At 41.2% G+C, this 24,494-nt stretch overlaps 1 protein-coding gene across 1 annotated transcript in view; it reads left to right on the forward strand.

The window, feature by feature from the left end:
* The window catches only part of kif6 (kinesin family member 6), a gene marked incomplete at both ends in the record, with an annotated part of 167,374 nt that extends 142,880 nt beyond the window's left edge, over nucleotides 1–24,494 (forward strand). Inside the window, one exon of the mRNA XM_079833947.1 lies at nucleotides 24,481–24,494. Coding sequence (XP_079690073.1) covers nucleotides 24,481–24,494 — 14 coding nt within the window. The remainder of the gene's footprint in view (nucleotides 1–24,480) is intronic.

Raw genomic sequence — 24,494 nt, forward strand, 5'->3', positions numbered from 1 at the left:
ATAGTTTTTCTTTAAAAAATGACCTCCAAATTATTTGTCTGGCATGCCTAATACAGCGTTTTTAGTCGATTACGTTAATTTTGATAAAGTTTTCATCTGTACAGACGGAAAGTAAATTGAAGGAGGCCATCAAAGGGGAGAGTCTAGTTGACACGGCCTCTGCTGACACTGCATTGTGGTCATGGCCACCATTTGATCTGGATACGGCCTGGATCCGGCAGACTACGGTAAATCTCGGGATAAACAGAGAGATTAATATTAGTGTAAATGCCATTCTTGTTATGATGTAATGAATACATCAAGTTTGAAGTGTTAGGGAAGTGTTCCCTAACAATCATTTGACTGATTTGAATAATAGAAATTGATAATGTTCCATGTTAACCCCTTGCCCTGTTAACCCCCATATATTGACCCCAAATAAAAAGGCTGCAGCTCATAATTCATTCTGAATAGACACATAACCAATATATATTTAGAAAAAGCCAACACTTGAGAGTTTACAGTTCAAGTCTCAGAATTACTCAGTTATTAATATGGACATATTTAACAAACATAAAACATAAAAACATAAAATATATTTTTAAATGTATAAAAATATTATTAAACTTATAACCACAACTGAAGTGAAGCCATGAGTGTGGTCATGCTTAATTTCAAACCTGAGGACGATATCTATAAAATTATGAATTTTATGAAGCATTTGGTAAGACCATTTCAGTGTCTTTTAGAGAAGGCTGATAAAGATGCCAATGCAATATGTTATTGCCTGTAAACAATCAATGCAGTCTTTTGTCTAATGTCTGGCGAGGAGAACAGCATAATTCATGCTCTGTTGTTCTCAAGCGACAAACATTTAACACCTTTGTCGCTTTGAGACTTAATCCTCATTATTCTTTTATCGTTAGTCTTTTGTTTGTATTCAGCCATTATAGCCTTTATTCTGGCATGATGGCTGGCCCATTTAAACCACATAACGTTACAGTAAACCACATATTATCTGAAGTCTTTCTAGAAAACAAACAAGCTTAAAAGCATATCCTTGGAACTTTATGTGAATTATTGTAACAAATTAGATCAATATAGCTCCTGGCGCAACAGGTGCATTAGAGCTACTGTTAGCCTTAAGCTACATGACACAATTTAAAAGATTAAAATTACACTTTTACTCAAAATGTCACAGACCACCATTGAGTGTTTGTATTATCTCCCTGTCAGGAACTAATGGGGATTTCATTCATATGGTGATGTTAAAACATGTTATATTTCGCATTTTATATAGAGCTAATCATAACACCTGCTTAGCATTTATAATGTAAACATCTATTATTGATATAAAAATAGCCGAAATCACATGAAAACAACACGAAAACCTTATACCATAGTTATCGTGTGTTTATTGCTTCTTAGAAATATAGAATTGGTTCGTTCTTCACTGAGCACAGGATGAGGAAGTGTACACAGGACAGCGTTGTGCAGGAGGGCAGTATTGAGTCACATAAGATGACTGACAGCTTTAAACAACGAATGAGCATGCAATGACTCATATCCGACGCAAATCAGGAAGAGGAGAGACAGAGCTCGCTCTGTACACTGTTTCAACTCTTCAGATCGGATAATTAAGTGGGAAATGAATATAAATTGTACGTGATAACAAATTAATATTTCTCCAAATATGCACACTTTGAACTAAGAGCCATAGCAAACGCTGTCCATTGCAGCTGTGTGGACACAACTGAATCGCAGCAGACGAGAGAGAATTCATATCCGTGTGATATTCAATTCAAAATATTGTTCATTATAGATCGATTATTTTGTACTCCTGTCACATATCAAGAAATGAATGTCACTGCAACCCAGTTTATCATAAACAGTGGTCAAATATCGAAGCTGGAGGCTTTAATCTTTATAATTATACCAAGTTTTTCCAGATGAAGTAAGTGTGTGATGTTTTAACGAGTAGTGAATTTTGAACAGCAGTAATCTGGGGCCGTCAGCGATCCTTGACACTAAAGGGGTTAAAGAGATGTGGTTCCCTTTCAGTCGGTCACGTTCGACGTACGTCGGATGTCACAACGAATTGGGATCACTTCAGGGAGCCCCTATCAGCTTCGAGATATAGAGAACAGGCCAATGTGCCATTGGCGTACGAGATTTGCATCTTGCGCTCCGCCCTGCACCGCAGGTATAAACAGGAAGCAAGAGCAGCGCACTATTGTCATTCACTTCGGAGCCGAACGGCGTTGATGAAGCAAGACTGCTTTTCTAAAAGAGAGCCTATCTACAAGAGAGATACTCCAGAGAACGAGAGGGACACTTTGTGTTGCCGAAAAGGCACAATCAGCGCGACCGCGTGCTCTCTGCTGCATCTGCATAACAAACTGCTGTTCTCACATCAACTGTCAGTTCGGTGAGGGCGTTTGTCTCAGTGAGTGCAGACACAGGACTGCACTATCTCCTGTGTGCTGCTGCGGTTTTCCCCTGGGTGCTTCAGCACTGTTGAAAGAGTGTTTCCTCACAAAAGAGCAACACAGGTGTGACACTGCATCTTTTTCAAGACGTCATTCCACCCGTGCGTTTCTGGATGCGGTTGCTTCCTGTCCTGACGGCCACGATTCCTCTCGCATAAACATGTTGAGACTGCGTTCATGTGTGATCCATGTTCTCTCAGGGGAACGGGATCACGTCGACGCACTGTTCATCTCTCTCCTCGTTAGGGTTTGAGTGTTCAGCGTGCCGTGTGCCGTCTAGCTGCTGGGTGACAGCGTGGGTTGTCACGGCAACCCAGCGCGTGTCGCTCGGCACTTCAGCTGGTGGTCGAGACTATGAAACTTCAAACGGGGTTGAGTCCCTTTGCTTATACCCCGATCTAGTTTCTTTTCTGGTGCCCCAGAAAAGGGGCTACTTTGGCTGATAAGCCTGGGTGACCTGAGGCTTCCCCGCTGAGTACATCTCCATGGGCCCCCCACTCCTCTATCGCAACGCAAGCATGTTGAGACTGTGTTCGTGGGTGGTTTATGTTCTCTCATGAGAGCATAACCACGTCGGCACGTTGTTCATCTTGCCTTTTTCATAAGGGCTTGAGTGTTCAGCGCGCCATGCTCACATGCCTGCTGTAGCTTATAGATGGGATTGCTGGTCCTTAAAAAAAAAAGAAGGACCTAGCGTTTCATTTGGGGCTCTAGCAGAGGACAGATGTCAATTGCTGCATCGGAGAGAGGGCTGTTATGTGTTGAAAATTAAGATGATGCTGAGATTCCCAATATAATAGTGGGTGCTCATGCTGAATCAGATTCATACTTTACAACCATGCTTTCCCGGGTGGCTGAAGCATAGTGCAACGCGTAAATCGCCTTGCCCGCCCCTTGCCTTTTCCCGGATGTGCATTGGAAGTCTTTGGCATTGTGGAACTATTTGGTGCCAAAATATATATACATATAAAGTTTTCCCCTCTCTAACTACAAGGGTGCACAAGGGTAGTTCTGAGCCGAGGTTGAGCTGCGCACAGCGCTGGCCCTTGGCCAGACGATGTCCACCCTGGTCCAGAAACACCATTGACCCGGATTTGGTCCCCCGGAGGAGGGCTGGGTGGAAAACCATTGGTAATTCTGTTCTGCCACTGGTGTTAAAAACAGCCAGTGAAACCCAAATTCTTAAGAGCCAGGAATGGCAGCATGAATGAGAATGAGGCTACAAAGACTCGCCGCTCTCATTCCCCTCCCCACAAGAGGGTGAGAACGGCAGTGTGTGTGACGCTACAAAGCCTCGCCGCTCTCATTCCCCTCCCCACAAGAGGGCAAGAATGGCAGTGTGTGTGATGCTACAAAGCCTTGCCGCTCTCATTCCCCTCCCCACAAGAGGGCGAGAATGGCAGTGTGTGACGCTACAAAGCCTCGCCACTCCCATTCCCCTCTTCTCAGGGGTGCGAGGACAACAGAGTCTCAAGGAGGAGACTGTCGGAGGAGGCAGACCCAGCCCTCGGTTTGTTATGTCCCGTCCGCGCTCTTTGCTCTTACGTTGACCGGACTCAAACCTTTAGAACCTCACAGCAGCTCTTCGTCTGTTACGGAGGCCAGCAGAAGGGAAAGGCTATCTCCAAGCAGAGGTTAGCCCACTGGATAGTGGATGCTATCATCTTGGCTTACCAGTCCCAAGACGTGCCTTGCCTGTTCGGGTTGCGAGCGCACTCCACAAGGAGTGTAGCTTCCTCCGGGGCGCTGGCTCAAGGCGCCTCGCTGACAGATATTGTAGATCTGCGGGCTGGGCGACACCTAGCACGTTCGCTAGATTTTATAGCCTCCGTGTAGAGCCGGTATCTTCCCGCATCCTCGCCCCCAGTGGCCAGTAGCGCTAAGTACCCATTCTAGTGTCGGCTTGCAACGCCACTCCTGCCCTCTGGGCTGGATACATGCGTCTATTTTGCTCCAGTTGAGTTCCCCGGAAACGGCTAACCCTGTGAGTTCCTCCTCCACCCCTTCGGTGTCAGACGTTGTGTGCAATGTACTTTCTTAAATTTGTAATCCCACATTATCAAGCAGGCAATGAAAACAGTGTGTGCATAAATATAGGGATGCACCGGTTGACCGGCCAAAAACCGGAACCGGCCGGTTTTTGCTTCTAGCGCGCGATCGGCAACCGGCCGGTTCCGGTTTTTGGCCGGTTTTCATTGCCTGCTTGATAATGTGGGATTACAAATTTAAGATTTTAAGAAGGTTTTCTTTGTATTTTTCTGCCGATTTTTCCGGAAGTGCGCCCGCGTGCACATACACGCCTATATTACAATCGTTCGCGAACACGAACATGTCACATGTCACTGAGGGAAGAGACGAGATGCTGAAGGGAATGAAGAGCCGCTTTCCTGCACGAGCTGAAGTTGCGCGAGCTGATATCTCCGCCCTGCACAAGCGCAGATAGTGAGCGTTTGTTCAGCTCAGCTTCTCAAGTGTTGGATCGGTTGAGAACGAAACAGACTAACTTGTGACAAAGCTGAAATACTTCTTTTTGTAGCCTAAAGAAGAACATGCATGCACTTTGAAATGAAATACTATCAGTTCTGTATAGGATGATCATTTTTATTTTACCTTAAAATTACATTGACTTAATTTGATTTAAAAAGCACCTGCTGTAGCATCTTAGTTTTTTTCGTTGCACTAAACATTATTTGATTTAACATTTTGGAACAATTATATACTTTGGTTTTATTTAATTTCACTGGTAAAGACTTTTTTTTCTTTACACTGAATTTAAAAACAAATGCTGATTTAAGTAACATCTTTGTTTGGATTGCAGAATATGCAGTTGTTGCCTTTAATTTCACCTTTCAGCCTTTTCATTTCCAATTCAATTTCCCGTTAATTTCAGATTATGGACTTGTTTTCATGAGCCAAAAGCCAATTTAGCCTGTTAAATACCAAATAAACACCTTGTTCATGTATACTTTCGTTCTATTATTGTGTAAAAAAAAAAATCGGAAATCGGCATCGGAATCGGCCAGTTTTATTGAAAAAAATCGGAATCGGAATCGGCCATGTAAAATCATGATCGGTGCATCACTACATAAATATATATTTATAGTATCAATTAATAATGGAGTATATTGTGGCAGCGTAATTTATGACAAAACAACTGTCACGATTGGCGGAGTGACTGTCTCCGTCCTTGACAGTGCCGTCCATCCCGTTTGATCGCAGCGCAGCAGCCACACGTGGAGCGGGAATGAGAAACGTGAGGCACGCCCACTATCACTGGCGCTTACCTCATCTTCACCGCTGCCATCAATGCTAAATATATCCGCATCCCGGACTCGATAGCAGGCCTAAACTCACGAGTCGCCACGACCCTCACACTCCAGCTCAATTCGCTTTATTTTTCATTTTTATTAGTAATAAACACCTCTCTGAGACCTGACGACACACCCACGGTTTCTATCTCTGTTCAATCATATGCATAGTTTAATTGTAGGTGCACTTTATTTTCTTTAAACCTCCTCACATGTAAGTTTAAAATTAATCCATAATTGAGATTTAAATCTGAGTTTAAAGTTATGGAGCAACAGGATTAAAGTTAATCTATCTTAAATATAAATTAAGTCCAGGATCAAAATTATGGTTTAAATGTAAACCTGCTTATTTTTAAACAAGGTTAAAGTTTGGTGCAACAGAATTATTAGATAAACCTTGATTTAATCTAGATTTAAGATTAATCCTTGTTGGTGCAACCCACCCTAGATAGCTAAGCCACAGCATAGTTGCTAAAAATTACATAGCATGTGCAATATGATTGCGTTCCCAATAGCAACTATAGCTTAAGACCAGCATGTTTCCAATATTAACCAGATAGCCTTTAGAATTAGCATGTTTCAAATGGCAACTATACTTAAAGAACAGCGTGTTTCCAATGGACACGAGAGTTAACACCCTGATCCAATAGCAAACTATAAAACGTTAACACACCTGCTTCAATAGCAACTATGTAGCTTTAAAGGGGTGGTAAACCACGATTTCACTATTCTAACTTTAGCTAGCGTGTAATGTTGCTGCTTGAGCATAAACAACATCTGCAAAGTTACAACGTTCAAAGTTTAAAGCAAAGGGAGATATTTGCTTTTAAAGAAATCAGTTTATAAGGACTACAGCAAACGGCCAGTAGGCGACTACAGACATTCCTCCAGGGTTGGTGACATCACCAGCCTCAATATTTACATAAACCCCTCCTCCGAGAATATTAAATAAGGGGAAGTGAGGCCATTTTGACAAACACTGCCAGTGTGAATCATGCACGACGGGCGCGCCTCCCGCTGCACATTTCACGGAGGAAAACTTCCACAATCTTCACGAGTTCAATACAGGAATCACACAACGGCTTGTCCTGAAAGCTGGATTTACAAACAGAAGCTGTTTACGGGCCACAACCTGTAAGTCTGATTTATTTTTCATCTATGTGTTTTCCTGTAATAGGTTAATTGTACCTTGTAGCAAGGAAGTACACAGATGACAACGCTGTTCTGCAAACCAGTCTGTTAAATGCTCATTCATACTTAACGTTATCCGACGAACACCTAACAATACAAACACTAACGTTAAAATCTCAACAGTGAACTTGACATTAGTGTAAATGATTCTTTGATTAGAGCTTTAATGTATTATTTATCTACAGGCATGCTAAACATGGTTCTGTGTGTGATTTGGCTAACTTACTAGTAAAGCCAGTGTTTAGTGTTCGTTTTGGGTTAATAGTTCTTGCGACAGATATTTGGCTATAATCTTTCTAAAAATACAAAAGTGCCATTCAGTAGCGATCACTATAGATCCGCAGTCTTTACTCTTGAGGACTGAACAGGTTCTGCTCGATCATCTTCACTAAAATGTTCTGGGTCTGATTCGGGCTCATATGGTTTTATTGACGCCATTGTTTCTAATACTGACCAAAGCACAGTCTCCAGGTAAGGGGCGTGGCGTTTCCGACAAACGTGCACTAGGCGGTTAGCGAATCACAACACACTGGGCCAGCTAACCAATCTGAGCCCATCGCGTATTTTTGAGGGACTGGCTTCATACAACCCAGAAACCATCAGACCGTTTTACAAGGAGGGACAGAGCAGTGTAGAATAAAGGTCAAATATATGAAAAATAATGCAATTTTTTTTTTAAACGAACCATGAACACATGTTACCCGTGCACCCCACAAACACAATCAAGATATTTTTGACAACACTACTAGGCATACACACAGGTTCGAAGACTCGTTTTCTCGCCCCCTACAGTGCAATTTGGCTAGGTATACATCCGCGCTAAAATATCAAGGTGAAAGTCATCATAGCTTGCGTAGTATAGACCCAGCTCCCAACCCAACTTTAGATTAACGGCGATATTTTTTTTATCGCCCGATAAGAGCCTCACGTTAACGCAGCACGTTAAAGCCGATAACGGCCCACCACTAATATATATATATATATATATATATATATGTATATATATATATATATATATATATATATATATATATATATATATATATATATATATATATATATATATATATATATATATATATATATATATATATATATATATTAGGGATGCAACAATACAGTTAGTCCACGGTTCAATACATACCTCGGTTTTTAACCACGGTTTTCGGTTCAGTTCAGTTCTGATGGCTTGTCACCTCAGTTTTTTGCTATTCTATTCTTAAACGACAGGAACAGCAAGAGGTTAAGGAGAAAAAAGACTATTTTTTAAATGCAATACTCTTTCTTTATTTTACTTGAAAAACCTTACTTAAACTTAAAACTTTACTTAAAAAAACCCTTGTACACATTCCTAGTGTATTGTATAAAATAATATATATATATAAAGATTTACACTGGCAGCTGTACAACAGCATTTAAGTATGAAATTGAATGAATAAATGTAAAAATAAAACACTACATAGACTTCACTATAAAATATACATCGATTCTTATTAAAGCAACTGTATTCGTTTTTCAGTCAAGAGCAGTGAGTGATTTTCTCTTTGTCTTTTGTTGTTGTATTAACATTAAATGGATAGTTCACTCAAAAATGAGAAATGAATACAGGTTTGGAACAACATTAGAGTGAGTAAATAATGACATAATATTAGAGGTGAACTGTCCCTTTAAGGACAGCGTGTTCACTAGTCTGCGCTGCTTTCAATTTGCTTTCAAGACCTGCTTTCAAGACCTGCGTGCATATAATATATAGACGGGCTGATTTTACTTTCACTTTAGACATAACCGACTGTGTTTATTTAAACCATGTGTGTATTTGACAGTATTAGCGCAGTAAGACGACTTAGTCCAGTAATCACGTGTTTGAGGCGTTTAGTGCGCGCGCTCGGAAAAGTGCATGTTAAAACCGCGCACACGCCAGCAAGGCTTTAAAACGCATGCAAATAATTAACTTTTGTGATTGTGAATTACTATAGTGTTCCGTGAGTATAACTCTACCACTGACGTGTAATGTGAATGTATGTCGCGTTGTTCAGTATATTGGGATGGAGGCAAATGATAGAATTTGTAGAAAAATACTTAATTAAATGCAAAACCGAAAAAACGCAATTCACAAGCGCGTATTGAACCGTGAAGGCCGTACCGAACGGTTCAATATTATATTGAGAATTGTGGCATCCCTAATATATATATATATATATATATATATATATATATATATATATATATATATATATATATATATATATATATATATATATATATATATATATATATATATATTAGGGCTGGGCAAATTAACGCATTAACACGGTCGATTAATTTTTTCATCTTAACGCATTAAAAATATTTAATGCAAATAACGCAGCGTCCGTTTTTATATCCATTTTTGCCTAGCGTTACATGATCACGCTCCTATTCATGTAAATGCTTCCAAGCGCGACAAGACACAAGAGAACACGCTGTATGTCAATGTCCTGTCTGTGTGGCTGCATCTCATGTCAGCTAATTGAGGGACACTCTGACACGCACACACTCGACGCACAGACAGACTCGCATCAGTCTCCTGCTCACATCAAGTTCTCTTTTGCTCTTGAACAAACAATAACAACAGCACAGAGAATTTTGAGTATTCTCATATTAGGAGTCTTAAATTAGTTAAAGGTCCCATGGCATGAAAATGTCATTTTATGAGGTTTTTTAACATTAATATGAGTTCCCCTAGCCTGTATATGGTCCCCAAGTGGCTAGAAATGTTGATGGGTGTAAACCGAGTTCTGGCTGTCTTTCTCTGCCTTTGAGAAAATGACAGCTCAGACGAGTTATGACGTCTTACCAGGAAAGGTTGCCTCCCCTTCCACTGCTTTCCCCGTCCAGAGCACTCTGAGAAAATTGATTCAGTTTATGTCAGCATAGGCTTTACAAACAGACTTTACGATATGGATTCGACAGCACCGCGGCAAACAGTGAGTAACAGTGTTCATTAATGCCTGATCTGTTTTCAGTGATTTCTGATGTGTAGCTAATCATTCAAGTCACTCAGACTTTCTTTCTAAATTGTTTAATGATCATTATGCTTGATGCCCTAAGCATAATGCATCAGTGAATCAAGCCAGAGACTAAAACGATCGTTTCTGTTAGTAGCATGAAGTTGGGTACTGAGAGGGTGTGATTATAATTTCACCAACAGTAATTATGGATTACCTCCACCAAACAAGTAAATAGGAGCTAAGCAAATCAAAACACTGCGTGCCAAAACAGCCGAATGCGTGCGCGTGTGAACCCCTTGTGTTTCTTTTTGCTGCGTATCTTTTACTGTTTATGGTCATTGACTGCCACTGCAAAAAATCTCTCCCTGAGACCAGAGTTCGGCGCTGCGCCTTCCCGTCTTATACTAGCAACTGGTGAGGTCACTTGAGGTTAGGATATTTTTGGTTTATAATATTATTATATACAGGGTTTTAACTGCATAGAGAATAACGAGGCAGACACCTTCGTCTGTCGACAAAACTCAGACACTTGCTCCGATTAGGCCTGTTGTGATAATTAAATAATCATCAGAAATATATATGTCACATGATCCTTCAGCAATGTTTATTATATAATGGTTTTCTGGTACAAATCATCTAAAGCCATGCCATAGCTGAATGTGATGGACAGAAGAATATTTACATCGTTAAATTAAAGTTCACGGAAACTTGTCTTCCCTCCACTGCAGCTGTTGAGTTTGAGTTGAGTTTTACCGTTTTTGAATCCATTCAGCCGATCTTTGTATTTGGTGGTAGCACTTTTAGCCTAGCTTAGCATACATCATTGATTCTGATCAGTCCATTAGCATCTCATTCAAAAAATGACCAAAGACACTTTCAATATTTTTCCTATTTAAAACTTGACTCTTCTACATTTACATTGTGTGCCAAGACCAACTGAAAATGAAAAGTTGCGATTTTCTACACCTATATGGCTAGGAACTACTTTCTTATTCCTGCGTAATAGTCGTGGATCTTCGCGGCCATACCATGGCTGCAGATACAAAGATCGGCTGAATGGATTCAAAAACGGTAAAACTCAACTATTTAACTCTAGAGGACTTGTAAAATGAGCCTATTTTCAAAAAAAGTGGAGTGTTCCTTTAATCATTCTCCGTTCAGCATTCAAACAGGACGCCTCGTCCGGTTACGACAGGCAGCGTGGTAAAACTCTCTCCAAGATTATAGATTCCCATTATAATACTTGATCTGTAACGTTAGATAAAGGGCTGTGGATTTGCATAAAATGACTTTATCTTGCTGGAGTTTATAACTTTAGCTGTTTCTGAACGATGTTGTACTCGCTATCGGGCAACACAAGGACTATTAATTAGCCTCACATGTGCTCAATAACAATTTAAAACGGTGAAGAAACAAATGATCAGTAAACTTTTGGACGGATATACATATACACTAGGATTTGTGCACTCAACATCTCTTTGTGCCGTGAACTTTTCAATGCGCACTCGCGCACTCTGACCATTGACTCCATGTTGCTTTAAGTGCATCATTCTGCACCCGGGATGCGCATAAGCGCTTTGTGCCGCTCTGTTTTTAAGTGTTTCATATGATGGTTTTCTGCACTGAAAGATTATTAAAAGCCTATCTTGTTCTCTCGTATCTACCGTATATTTGATGCCCCATTAAAAAGCTACACATTAAGTTTACAATAAACATCTTGCAATTTTATATTATTTGTGTAGGCCTATATATATATATATATATAATATATAATTATTTGCATTCATATATAAATATGAAGCAGAAGAAGAAGGAGTAAAGCAAGAAGAAGTGCTTGATGGTTCAATAAGAGTTTATGTTTCAGAATAATAAATTAAATTAAATATTCCAAATTAGTGTCTCAGAATTTAATTTTACTCTGTGTTGCTATAGAGAGAGGATGGCAGGGGTTGGTGACAATGTATGTATCTGGATATTTGCTGCGGGGAGAGGGCTTCGATTACCTCTCTCTTTTTTGACCATACATGTGTTTGCATCCCTGGATCAAAGAACACTCTTTATAATGTTCGGATCTGTCAATCACACGTCGCGAGTGTATCTGCACACTTGCCCAAACTGCCATTATAATGAATGATGCTGTTATGCAGCACAGCGAAGCTCTTACTGTATTCCTGTCGATGTTGTGTTTGCTGTTAGTTGTGGTGAAAGCATTTTGTGAGAGAAAACGTGTTGCAATGATGAGATCACTGCATTCACGCGATCAACAGACTGTCTGTCTACTCAATGCTCATCACTGCAGCTTTTCATGTGATAGGAATAGATCATAAAATAATGCTATAATCCACACTTTGACGATTCATTCATCTTGACGGCTGTAATGATACATTACATGTGTTACAAAGTTCGTAGAATAAGGTGGAAGAAGACAGAGTCAACATGACTGGGACTGTTTATTCAGAACTCTCAGATACAAATAAGCTTGCGCTAACAGAACAGCGCTCTCAACAACTCAGTACAATAAAACTTCCTCCAGCTCTCCGTGTTTCACGAGTGCCCAGTCAGTCTCTCTCTCTCTCTCTCATGGCATGCATGTCGTGCATGTAGTGCCTCGCTAAACCACACCCCCTCCGCAACATAATCTAACACTCATTTAAAACGCAAAGATGTCAGCCAATCACAACAGTGGGCGTTTTCACTGAAGTCTCACTGCAGACACGCCCCTTGAAACAGGGCATTCAGCCAGAGGGGTAATAACAGTATAGAAAAAATGCCTTTTATTTCTAAATTATGACATTTTTTTATGTAAAAATCTTACTAACAATATAAGTACACCTCAGGAAACATTATAAAATAATAGAAAAATGCCATGCCATGGGACCTTTAAATAACGTCTTAAATGAACTTAAAGAGTTGTGAGGAAATGAGATGCGCGGGACAACGCGTCAGAACCGCGTCATGTTCGTCAGCGGCCGTTCTTAAAGTGACAGGAGCACTGATGATGCCTGTCATGTTCATCAAAGAACAACGGGAACAGAGAAAATTTTAGCTTTAATGATGAATAATCGATATTTCATTTATTATTTATGCAGTTAAGAAAAGTGTTTGAAAACTATTACATTTCTGTATATGTCTAACAGGGAAGGCCACAGGTAAAAAATAACATTTATTCAAATGGGTTTATGTAAAGATTGTTTTAAGTTCACTTAAATTAAAAGTTGTTTTGTTAAGGCCTAATAAATGTTGAAACTGGGAGCTTTCAGTTATACTGTAATGTAACGTCATTAATGTTTCATAGAGACATTAGTATCAGTGATACTGGCCTTCATTCATAAAAAGATGCCATTACAACACATATTTATTTAAAATATACTGTCTTTAAATTGTTTCTACATTAATTTGGAGAGTAACTGAAATTATTACAATATCAAAATATTAAAAACTTAAAATATTAAAAACTTGCGATTAATCGCGATTAATTGCAGAAAAAATGTGATTAATTAGTTGTTGTTTTTTTATCGATTCCCAGCACCAATATATATATATATATATATATATATATATATATATATATATATATATATATATATATATATATATATATATATATATATATATATATATATATATATATATATATATATATATATATATATATATTGAAAAGGCAAAGAAGTAAAGGGTGCTCAGGGAGTTCAATAAGACGTTTGAAGGTGCTCTTTGGGGTCGGGAATTAAAATGAATGTGGAAAAAAGAAAATCCGAGGCACTCTTCTTCAAATTATTAAAAAGCCTTTATTTTACTGGCTATTTCATTATAGAAAATGTAAAAGACATGGGGAAAAAGCAACCCACGCATAGCGGCACAGACAGCCTTCTTCAGGGTGTGCTTCCCAAACAAACAATTTCCCTTTTTGTGTGTGCTAATTAAAAACACCTGAGTAATATGGTAAATTACCACATGAATGATGCCAAAACAATCCACTAGGTGGCAGGCTGTAAATGTTCACATGCAAAAGAAAGAAAGAAAGAAAGTAAATTAAGAACAACAATCCACTAGGACCAGGTGGCCATACATTGTGAATGTCCACATACAGAGAGAGTCCACTAGGTGGCTACATTACAAGTTAAGCCCAAATCAATACATATAGAGGAAAATGATCACAAGAAAGGACTGAAATCTATTTCTTCATTCAACCCGGGTACACTGTGGCCTGTAATTCGTATACATAAAATGTTTCTCTCTGTAAAAGTAATTTTAATTGGTCACCACCCTGAATGTTCTTTTTGATCATTTCTAAATCCTCAACCATTAGGCCTTCTGGATTGCTGTTATGCGTATTTTTGAAGTGTTTTGCCATGGCTTTTTTTATAGCCTTTTTGTGCTCTGATACTCTATCTTTAAGACGTCTCTTGGTCCAGCCTACGTAAAAGCATCCACATTTGCATGATAACCTGTATACCACAAAAGTAGTGTTACAATTAATTAATGCTTTTATGTCATATGTCTTATTAGTCTTGAAATCACAGAATTGTTTACATTCTTTAATGTTAGAACAGTGATTGCAAGACCCACATTTGTAAGTACCTTTTAACTGTCTATGAAGCCAAGTAATCTGTTTTTTAGCAGGAAGATGACTTGGTACTAACCTATCGCGTAGTGTAGGAGCCCTCTTAAAACACATTTTGCAGAAAATACTTCTCTAAGCACAGGGTCACTTTTAATAAGTTTCCAATTTGAATCTATTATCCTTTTTAAGGGATTGGCTAAAGAGCTATATCAGAGCCCGTCTACGGAGAGCCTGCCCACTCCCTATTAAGCCCTGTTGTACAGAATTTTGGTTGTAGTACCACCAGAGTTCCACTGGGGGCGATCGCCATGAGTGCAAAATGAATGGAAGTCAATGGGGCTTGACGGCTAAATTTGTCTCTTTCACCCGATTGCCGTTGAGAAATCTCAGAAATGATTGTAGATTTTGCAATTTCAACATGGGTTTTAGGTCGAAAGTTGAATGAACGAGTACTTATGTCCTTTTGATTTCTTACAGGTTGAGTTGTTGTTGTCCATAACACGCTAGCATTCTGCTAATGAACGCTGATTGGTCAGTGAAGGACTGATTACGACCAGAGATCCCGCTTGATGGCATCGTGTCATCTGAAGCGGGACCAGAAACAAACAAAACAAAAACTCTTCTAGCACGTGTATTTACCTGTGTCAGCTGTGTTGTCGATGCCTCGAGAGAAAAGAAAGTGCAGAGCGCGAAAGCACCAGAGCGACTGAAGGATTGCCGTTAAGCAGTATCTCTGGTCGTACATGTGTATGACGTCATTGACACTTTAAAAGACTTTTTAAAGCAAATAAGTGACTCTAAAAAATCTAACACCCAGCAATGTGTAATTTATTTGCATTTCCTTTCGAATACAACATTCAAATTACTAGATAAAAAATTATATCCTGAGAAAAGTGGATTTTTATTGGTATAGCGCCATAGACCTCCATTCATTCTGCACTCGTCCTGTGAGCGCCCTCATATGGAATCAGAGAGGAACTGCAACCAGTTCAGAAGCCGGAAGTTCAGTGAGAGTGAAACTTCTCGCCATATTAGACATTCTCTGGCTATATCTTGTAACAAAATAAGCCTGGTTTTGTTTTTCTGGAGTAGCTCTGATCTAGGAATGGACTGGGCTTTCCTATAAGCATTTTGTACAATTTCCCTTTGGGAAAATCGGTTGGACATAACTTTAGCTTGAGCTTCATATTCACTGTCGGTATCACAAATACGTCTAAGACATTGAAACTGGCCAAAAGGTTTTTTTGATTATTAAAAGATTATTAAAAGGGGGTCTAGTGGACAACTCAGAGACTCCTAAAATTCAAACACAATGTTTTCTATGAGTGTTTGCACATCTGCCACACCACTGACTGGCACTTGCATAGTTTATCAATTAAATTGCATAATATGTGTCCCGAATTGCTGTTATTGTACTCACTGACTGGCCAGCTGATAATACATAGAATATCAAAAATGGACTGTGATCCTTCCTAGCGTTGTTCGGGAGGAAGACACACCCTGTCAATTTATATCTAGATTAAATACCCTTTAGATCTCTTTACCCTTACGTATACATAACACAGTATCACATTTCAATAATTCAAATAACCTAAAAGATTTTTAGGCTGCATATATTAGGTCGAACTGGAACCTCTCTTTGAACTGTCACCTTATCGTGGTGGAGAGGTTTGAGTACCCGAATGATCCTGGGAGCTATGTTGTCTGGGGCTATATGCCCCTGGTAGGGTCTCCCAAGGCAAACAGGTCCTTGGTGACGGGCCAGACTAAGAACAGTTCACAAACCCTTATGATGACAATTACAGCAAGGACCGTGATGTCGCCCGGCATGGCGCAGCTGGGGCCCCACCCTGGAGCCAGGCCCGGGGTTGGGGCTCGTATGCGAGCGCCTGGTGGCCGGGCCTCCCCCCATGGGGTCTGGCCGGGCTCAGCCCGAAGGAGTGAGGTGGGGCCGCTCTCCTGTGGGCTCACCACCAGCAGGAGGGAGCGTAAGGGGCCGGTGCATAGTGGATCAGGCGACAGTCGAGGGCGAGGCCCCCGACGACCCAATCTCTGGACACGGAATCTGGCCTTAGGGACGTGGAATGTCACCTCATTGGCGGGGAAGGAGCCTGAGCTTGTGCGGGAGGTCGAGAGGTACCAACTAGAGATAGTCGGGCGCACCTCCACGCACAGCTTTGGCTCTGGAACCACACTTCTTGAGAGAGGCTGGACTCTCTACCACTCTGGAGTTGCCCATGGTGAGAGGCGGAGGGCTGGAGTGGGTTTGCTTATAGCCCCCCAGCTCAGCCGCCATGTGTTGGAGTTCACCCCGGTGAACGAGAGGGTCCATCAGTGCACGTGGCACCAGGACAACCTAGGCCGGAGGTCGATGATCGACTTTGTGGTCGTGTCATCAGACCTTCAGCCATATATCTCAGACACTCGGGTGAAGAGAGGGGCGGAGCTGTCAACTGATCACCACCTGGTGGTGAGTTGGATCCGGTGGCGGGGGAGGAAGCTGGACAGACTCGGCAGACCCAAACGTACTGTGAGGGTCTGTTGGGAATGTTTGGCCGAGCCCCCTGTCAGAGAGATCTTCAACTCCCACCTCCGGCAGAGCTTCGACGGGATCCGGAGGGAGTCTGGAGATATTGAGTCCGAGTGGACCATGTTCTTCACCTCCATTGTCGCTGCGGCCGCTCGGAGCTGTGGCCGTAAGGTCTCCGGTGCCTTCGAGGCGGCAATCCCCGAACCTGGTGGTGGACACTGGAAGTAAGGGATGCCATCAAGCTGAAGAAGGAGTCCTATCAGGCCTGGATGGCTTGTGGGACTCCGGAGGCAGCTGACAGGTACCGGCAGACCAAGCGGACTGCAGCCCGGGTAGTCGTGGAGGCAAAAAATCGGGCCTGGGAGGAGTTCGGTGAGGCCATGGAGAAAGACTCGGTTGGCCTCGAAAAGATTCTGGCAAACCGTTCGACGCCTCAGGAGGGGGAAGCAGTGCCCTACCAACACTGTTTACAGTGGAGATGGGCACCTGTTGACCTCAACTGGGGATATCGTCGGGCAGTGGAAGGAATACTTAGAGGATCTCCTCAATCCCACCGACATGTCTTCCGTTAAGGAAGCAGCTGCTGGGGACTCAGAGGAGGACTCGTCCATCACCCGGGCTGAAGTCATCGAGGTAGTTAAAAAGCTCCTCGGTGGCAAGGCACCGGGGGTGGATGAGATCCGCCCTGAGTACCTCAAGTCTCTGGATGTTGTGGGGCTGTCTTGGCTGACACGCCTCTGCAACATCACATGGCGGTTGGGGACAGTACCTCTGGACTGGCAGACCGGGGTGGTGGTCCCTCTTTTCAAGAAGGGGGACCGGAGAGTGTGTTCCAACAATAGGGGGATCACACTTCTCAGCCTCCCCGGGAAAGTCTATGCCAGGGTACTGGAGAGGAGATTTCGGCCGATAGTGGAACCTCGGATTCAGGAAAAACAGTATGGTTTTTGTCCCGGTCGTGGAACACTGGACCAGCTCTATACCCTTTCCAGGGTGCTGGAGGGTTCATGGGAGTTTGCCCAACCAGTCCACATGTGTTTTGTGGATTTGGAGAAGGCATTCGACTGTGTTCCTCGTGGCATCCTGTGGAGGGTGCTCTTGGAGTATGGGGTCGGCGGCCCCCTGCTTAGGGCTGTTCGATCCCTGTACGACCGGAGCAAGAACTTGGTTCGCATTGCCGGCAAGTAAGTCAGACCTATTCCCGTTGCATGTTGGACTCCGGCAGGGCTGCCCTTTGTCACCGGTTCTGTTCATAATTTTTATGGACAGAATTTCTAGGCACAGCCAAGGGCCGGAGAGTGTCCAGTTTGGGGACCATACGATTTCGTCGCTGCTTTTTGCGGATGATGTTGTCATGTTGGCCTCCTCAGACCAGGACCTTCAGCGTGCACTGGGACGGTTTGCAGCCGAGTGTGAGGCGGCTGGGATGAGAATCAGCACCTCCAAGTCCGAGGCCATGGTTCTCAGTCGGAAAAGGGTGGATTGCTCACTTCAGGTTGGTGGAGTTCCTGCCTCAAGTGGAGGAGTTCAGGTATCTTGGGGTCTTGTTCACGAGTGAGGGAAGGATGGAACGGGAGATTGACAGACGGATCGGTGTAGCTTCTGCAGTAATGCAGTCGATGTACCGGTCTGTCGTGGTAAAGAAGGAGCTGAGCTGTAAGGCAAAGCTCTCGATTTACCGGTCAATCTATGTTCCTACTCTCACCTATGGTCATGAGCTGTGGGTCATGACCAAAAGGACAAGATCCCGGATACAGGCGGCCGAAATGAGCTTTCTCCGTAGGGTGGCTGGGCGCTCCCTTAGAGATAGGGTGAGAAGCTCGGTCACTCGGGAGGAGCTCAGAGTAGAGCCGTTGCTCCTCCACATCGAGAGGAGCCAGCTGAGGTGGCTCGGGCATCTATTTCGGATGCCTCCTGGACGCCTTCCCAGGGAGGACCTAGGACACGCTGGAGGGACTCCTGGCTGGCCTGGGAACGCCTCGGGGTTCCCCCGGAAGAGCTGGAGGAAGTGGCTAGGGAGAGGGAAGTCTGGGCGTCTCTGCTTAGACTGTTGCCCCCGCGACCCGGCACCGGATAAGCGGAAGATGATGGATGGATGGATGGATGGATGGAACCGGGAACAGCTCAAATAACATCCAATGTACTTGTTTCATTGTTAGAGAAATGGCGTCTATGGTAATATTAGTTAGTCTGTCTCATTCTTATCCACCGTAGTTAGCTGTATCTGGTCCGTATCCAAACCAGCATGTGGACCTGCATCTAGAGATAACCACAACAGTTCTGAATGTCAGTGGAGCGAATATTCTGATCTATTATGACCTCTGAGCTGTAAAGCTCCCAGAATAATAATAATAATACGCTTTTTGTTAATTGACCAGAGGAGAACTGGCACCCCGACTGAGCCTGGTTTCTCCCAAGGTTTATTTTTCTCCATTAGGTCACCTAACGGGGTTTTGGTTTCCTTGACACTGTTGCCTCTGGCTTGGCGTGCTCAGTTGGGGACACTAAATTTTTCAACTAAACATTGAAATAAATCTAATTAATAAACTAAATTAACCATTTAAACTAAATTACTGATCTAATTATTGATCTAAAGCCCACACTGTCACTGTATGATAATTGAAATGAACTGATGACATCAGCGTTTTTTTTTTCCAGAATGGCTATACAGCTGAATAAAATTATGCTGCATTATTTTCCTGTTTAACACTGTAAAGCTGCTTTGAAACAATCTACATTGTTAAAAGCGCTATATAAATAAAGTTGACTTGACTTGACTTGGAGGACATGACTACAGACAGACCTCCCTGTGAAGACCTCGTCGACTAGACAGTCATCGGCACAAATCCTCAGCAAAGACCTCAAGAACCAGATGAGTCCTCTGCACAGCCCCTATGGCCAGCTCAACTCCTCCTCCCTCCGTTTGCCAGCATGATGTACCTTGACTTTCAAGCAGAAGGAACTGGATAAAATATGCTGAATGATCCAATCCACAATCTGACTTTGTGATGCAGCCTGGAATTAACAACACCATGTTTGTTCATCTGGCCAGAGGAGAGCAGCTCCCCCGCCTGAGCCTGTTTTTTTTCTCCATTTCTGTCACAGATGGAGTTTGGGTTCCTTGCCACTGTTGCCTTTTGATTGCTTAGTTGGGGACACTTAATATTCTGCAATATTATTGACTTGAATGCACTGACACTATTGGATGAGTACTGAGCTGGATGATAACATCACTGTTTTCTGCAAAGCTACTTTATAGATTAATTGAACTCAATCCATAATTATACCTCTTATATATAATTATAATTATGAATCATTCCAAAATTTATCAATTTTACACAGGTATTGAACCAAACTGAACCAACACTACTGATTTTAACTGAATTGCACCTGTTTACTTTTGTCTTTTAGAGCTGTTTTTGAGCAGAATTTAATTTTGTCCTGTACAAAGCACTATATAAAGGAAGGTGACTTGACTGATTTCAGCCTATGCTGACGGATGCATTTGTCATTGTTAGCTGCACAATATAATTCACCCTTTCTCAAGTCAAGTCGAGCTTTATTATCATTCCGCTAAATGTTGTGACATACACTGGAATGAAATGCCGTGCCTCACAGGACCATGGTGCTACATAAATACAGACAGTATAAACCTATACACAACTAACCTACTGAGAGAGTCTGACTATACATATACTATATATAAATATTTACCTATACATACAAATATTCAAATGCTTTCACATAAACATGTGCAAAGAGAAAGACAAGCAGCTGGCTGGGGAACAGTGCAAGATGATTTTAGTGCATGAGCATGTAAACAAACATATTCATGTAAGAGTCTTTTCTATGATTATGGTAAATGGACTGCATTTATATAGCGCTCTCAACAGACCTATGGCCATCCAAAGCGCTTTACATATTGCCTCACATTCACCCATTCATACACCGACGGCGGTGTCAGCCATGCAAGGCGCCATCCATCCCGTCGGGAGCAGCTGGGGTTAGGTGTCTTGCTCATGGACACCTCGACACTTGGTCAGGTGGAACCGGGGATTGAACCACCAACTTTCCAGTTTGTAGACAACCTGTGTTTACTGTCCGCTGGAGGGTCTTGCGGTCTGCGCTACAGTTCCAATACCAGACAGTGATGCAGCTGGTCAGCAGGCTCTCAATGGTTCCCCTATAGAATGTGGTGAGGATGGGTGGAGGGAGACTTTTGCTAAAGGGATACAAGAAATGTAAACCAATCTGGATATCACAAAAGGATGGATTAACCCCAGAGGCACTTCTTTTAACTTCCAACCGTGTTGTTTTAAAGGCTTCCAATATGGCTTCTCAGATAAACCTGATTTCATGGTCAGTATTTGTTTCAGTTTAATTTTAACAGACTGTTGTATTTTATTGATTTCCTGAGTTCACTGTTTCGCTGCCTTTTCAATGAAGCCTGTTTAGGTGGATAGCTAGGTATGTTTCAGTTTATTTTGTGCCAACTCTAAATTTTAGGCACCATTAAAATGGCTCTTTAGTGGCTTTTAGTGGTGTTTTAGCTCTTAATTTCCCTCCTCTGTTTGGGTAATGAGTGGGAACCCTAAGTCTTTGGGAGTGTCATGCTTTGCATGAGAGAGCACACAACTCCTGTATTTTATATCTTACAATGTCCAAAGCATCGTCACATCTCATTGCCACCATTGGATGTGTAGGGATAGCTGGAGGACTGTTAGGACAGTTAGCCATATCAATAAGAAAATTAATAATAATAATAGAGAAGAGAGAAGAGAAGGGGAAAAAGAAAGGAAAACGTTAAAGAACTGAACTCTAAAACGTTAAAACACTCAACACCCCCAAATGACACAGCGAAATAACTTATTGTAATTATTTTATATGATTTATATATTATGTATATTATGTATACCCCTAATCCATTACACATTAGCAATTTAAATGTTGCTGTGTAAATGCATTTATATAAAAAAGTGATGTCCGCACATTGATATAACTGCTCCAATTTATTGCACAAACTTAGTGAATTAAGGTTCAGCTCTTTATAGACAACAGGTGATCACCTTAATTGATTGCAGCTCAGTCATGTGTACAAGTATCCCACAATAAGGTTATTATTATATTTATAAAAAATATATATAAAAAACACACATGAAAATACAATACAAAAGTCCCAGAAAAATTACAAAAGAAAAATACAATTGCAAAAAGACACTGAGAACAGATGAAAAAATTAAGAAAAAAGGTTTGATATCAAATTCCTCATTCAACCCAAAAAGCGATAAAGTATTTAAAGTAAAAATGCAAAAACTCTCAAGTTGCAACAGTTTTATCTCAAAATCTCCTCCTCTTGTCGGTTTATGTACCTTCTCTATACCGATATATTGTAAGGCTTGTCTAAAGTTTAACGCTGTAGGACTGTGCACATCTAAATGTTGCTACAGTGTTCACTAATGCGAACATGTAATGATCTAGAAGTTTTGCCAACGTAAGCGAGAGTTAAATCAGTAGACCAACAAGAATAAAATTATTCTGTGCTACAAACTCTATGCACTCGCTTAAATTGACCAATAGGCAGGCTTTTTATAAAATGTTTAGGATTAAAACTATCACCTCTCAAAATTACGATCCGTTGGTTTTCAATACAACTCAGTTTGTAGTTTTCCGTCAGAAATACATACTTTTACATCAAGAAAACTAATACTAGCTGTATCACTCTCCATAGGGAATTTCAAATGCTCAGTTCTGGAATTAAGATCATTCAAAAACATCAATAACTCAGCTGGTGTAGATTTTGCACATTTGTTTGTTGCTTTATTTTGTCCTGCACCTGAGCCCTGTTTGGGTTTGAGGATGTGCACACCTTCTTTGTATTTCTGAATTTATTTATATACCTCATATTCTTCAATATTTTAATCTTGAGCAGAGAATTGAATCACACTGATTTGAGAAGTAAATTCCTGTTTTGCATGTTTCAAGGCTTCTGATTGGCCTGACTTACCAACAAAGCTTGATTGGATTGGCATGGTTTTGTCATCTGAAAACTAATCCAGTAACCCTCAGTTTGTTAAACTAATATCATGGTACAAGCCCCCTGTGTTCTGTAACAATATTGTTGTCATGGTAACTGATTACGTTGTGCACCCCTTTCTCATTCAATACATATTTGACAATATGTGTGAAGCTCTTTTTCACTATTTGGATTACCTTTGTTTTATATAATAGTTAATAAAGTGATAAGCTGCACCAGATTCTCTTTTCCTCATCCTTGCCTGACTCACCGTGACAGATAAATAAATCTGTTTCTTCTGAACTAATAATTTGTTTAACGAATCAGAGCCGACACTAATAGTTAGCAGAGCATACTATATTGTCATACACTTTGAGGCATATGACACTGTGTGCCACTCCACGATTCTTTCACGACTATCTGCAATAGGCATCACTGGTGCTGCTCTTCAGTGGTTAACTTCATATCTATCAGATAGACATCAATTTGTTAGGATAGGTAAAGATAAATCATGCTTTTTCCACTTGCGAAATGTTGTTCGTATCCGCCGCTCCCGTCACTTCAGAGATGCTGAAACTGTTATTCACTCTTTTATAACCTCCAGATTGGACTACTGTAATGCCTTATACTGCGGCTTACCTACCAAAGCTATACATCGCCTTCAAATGGTGCAAAACTCAGCTGCTCGAGCCCTTACATTTAACAAAAAATCTGCACATATCACTCCCATCCTCAACCAACTTCACTGGCTTCCTGTGGCCAGTCGTATGCAGTTTAAACTGCTAGTTTTGGTCAGTAAAGCAAGTCATGGCCCCACACCCCAATACCTGGCTGAGTTAGTGCAACCATATGTTCCTGCCCGGACCCTCAGATCTAGCAATGATAACTTGCTTGTTGTACCCAAGTATAAACGGTCTTCTGTGGGTGGTACGACTTTTAGTGTCATTGGCCCTAAGCTATGGAATAAACTGTCCCCGAATCTTCGTACCGCACCTATTCTCCAGACATTTAAGTCTTAAAACTCATCTTTTCTCTATGCTCAGTAAATGATTATTTTTCTCTCTACTTCTCTGCCTTCAAGTGATCTCACACTTTTCATTTTATGTTATATGACTGTTATCTGTACTTAATGTTCTCTTTGATTCTATAACTTCTTATGTTAATTATCTGTAGTTGTTTGTTGTCTCCATCTGCTTGTTTATTTGTAATAATGAGCAGCTGGCTGTAATTGTGATTATCATTTGATTGTACTCTTGTACTACATTGTGAAGCGACCTTGGGTTCTTGAAAGGCGCTATAAAAAATAAACACATTATTATTATTATTATTATTATTATTATTATTATTATTATTATTATTATTATTATTATTATATGGTTGATTATCTTGTCTCTTTGTGTCTTTTTGTTTCAGGAGTGGCAAAATAA

This window comes from Gobio gobio, assembly GCF_949357685.1.
Source record: "Gobio gobio genome assembly, chromosome: 13".
NCBI lineage: Eukaryota > Metazoa > Chordata > Actinopteri > Cypriniformes > Gobionidae > Gobio > Gobio gobio.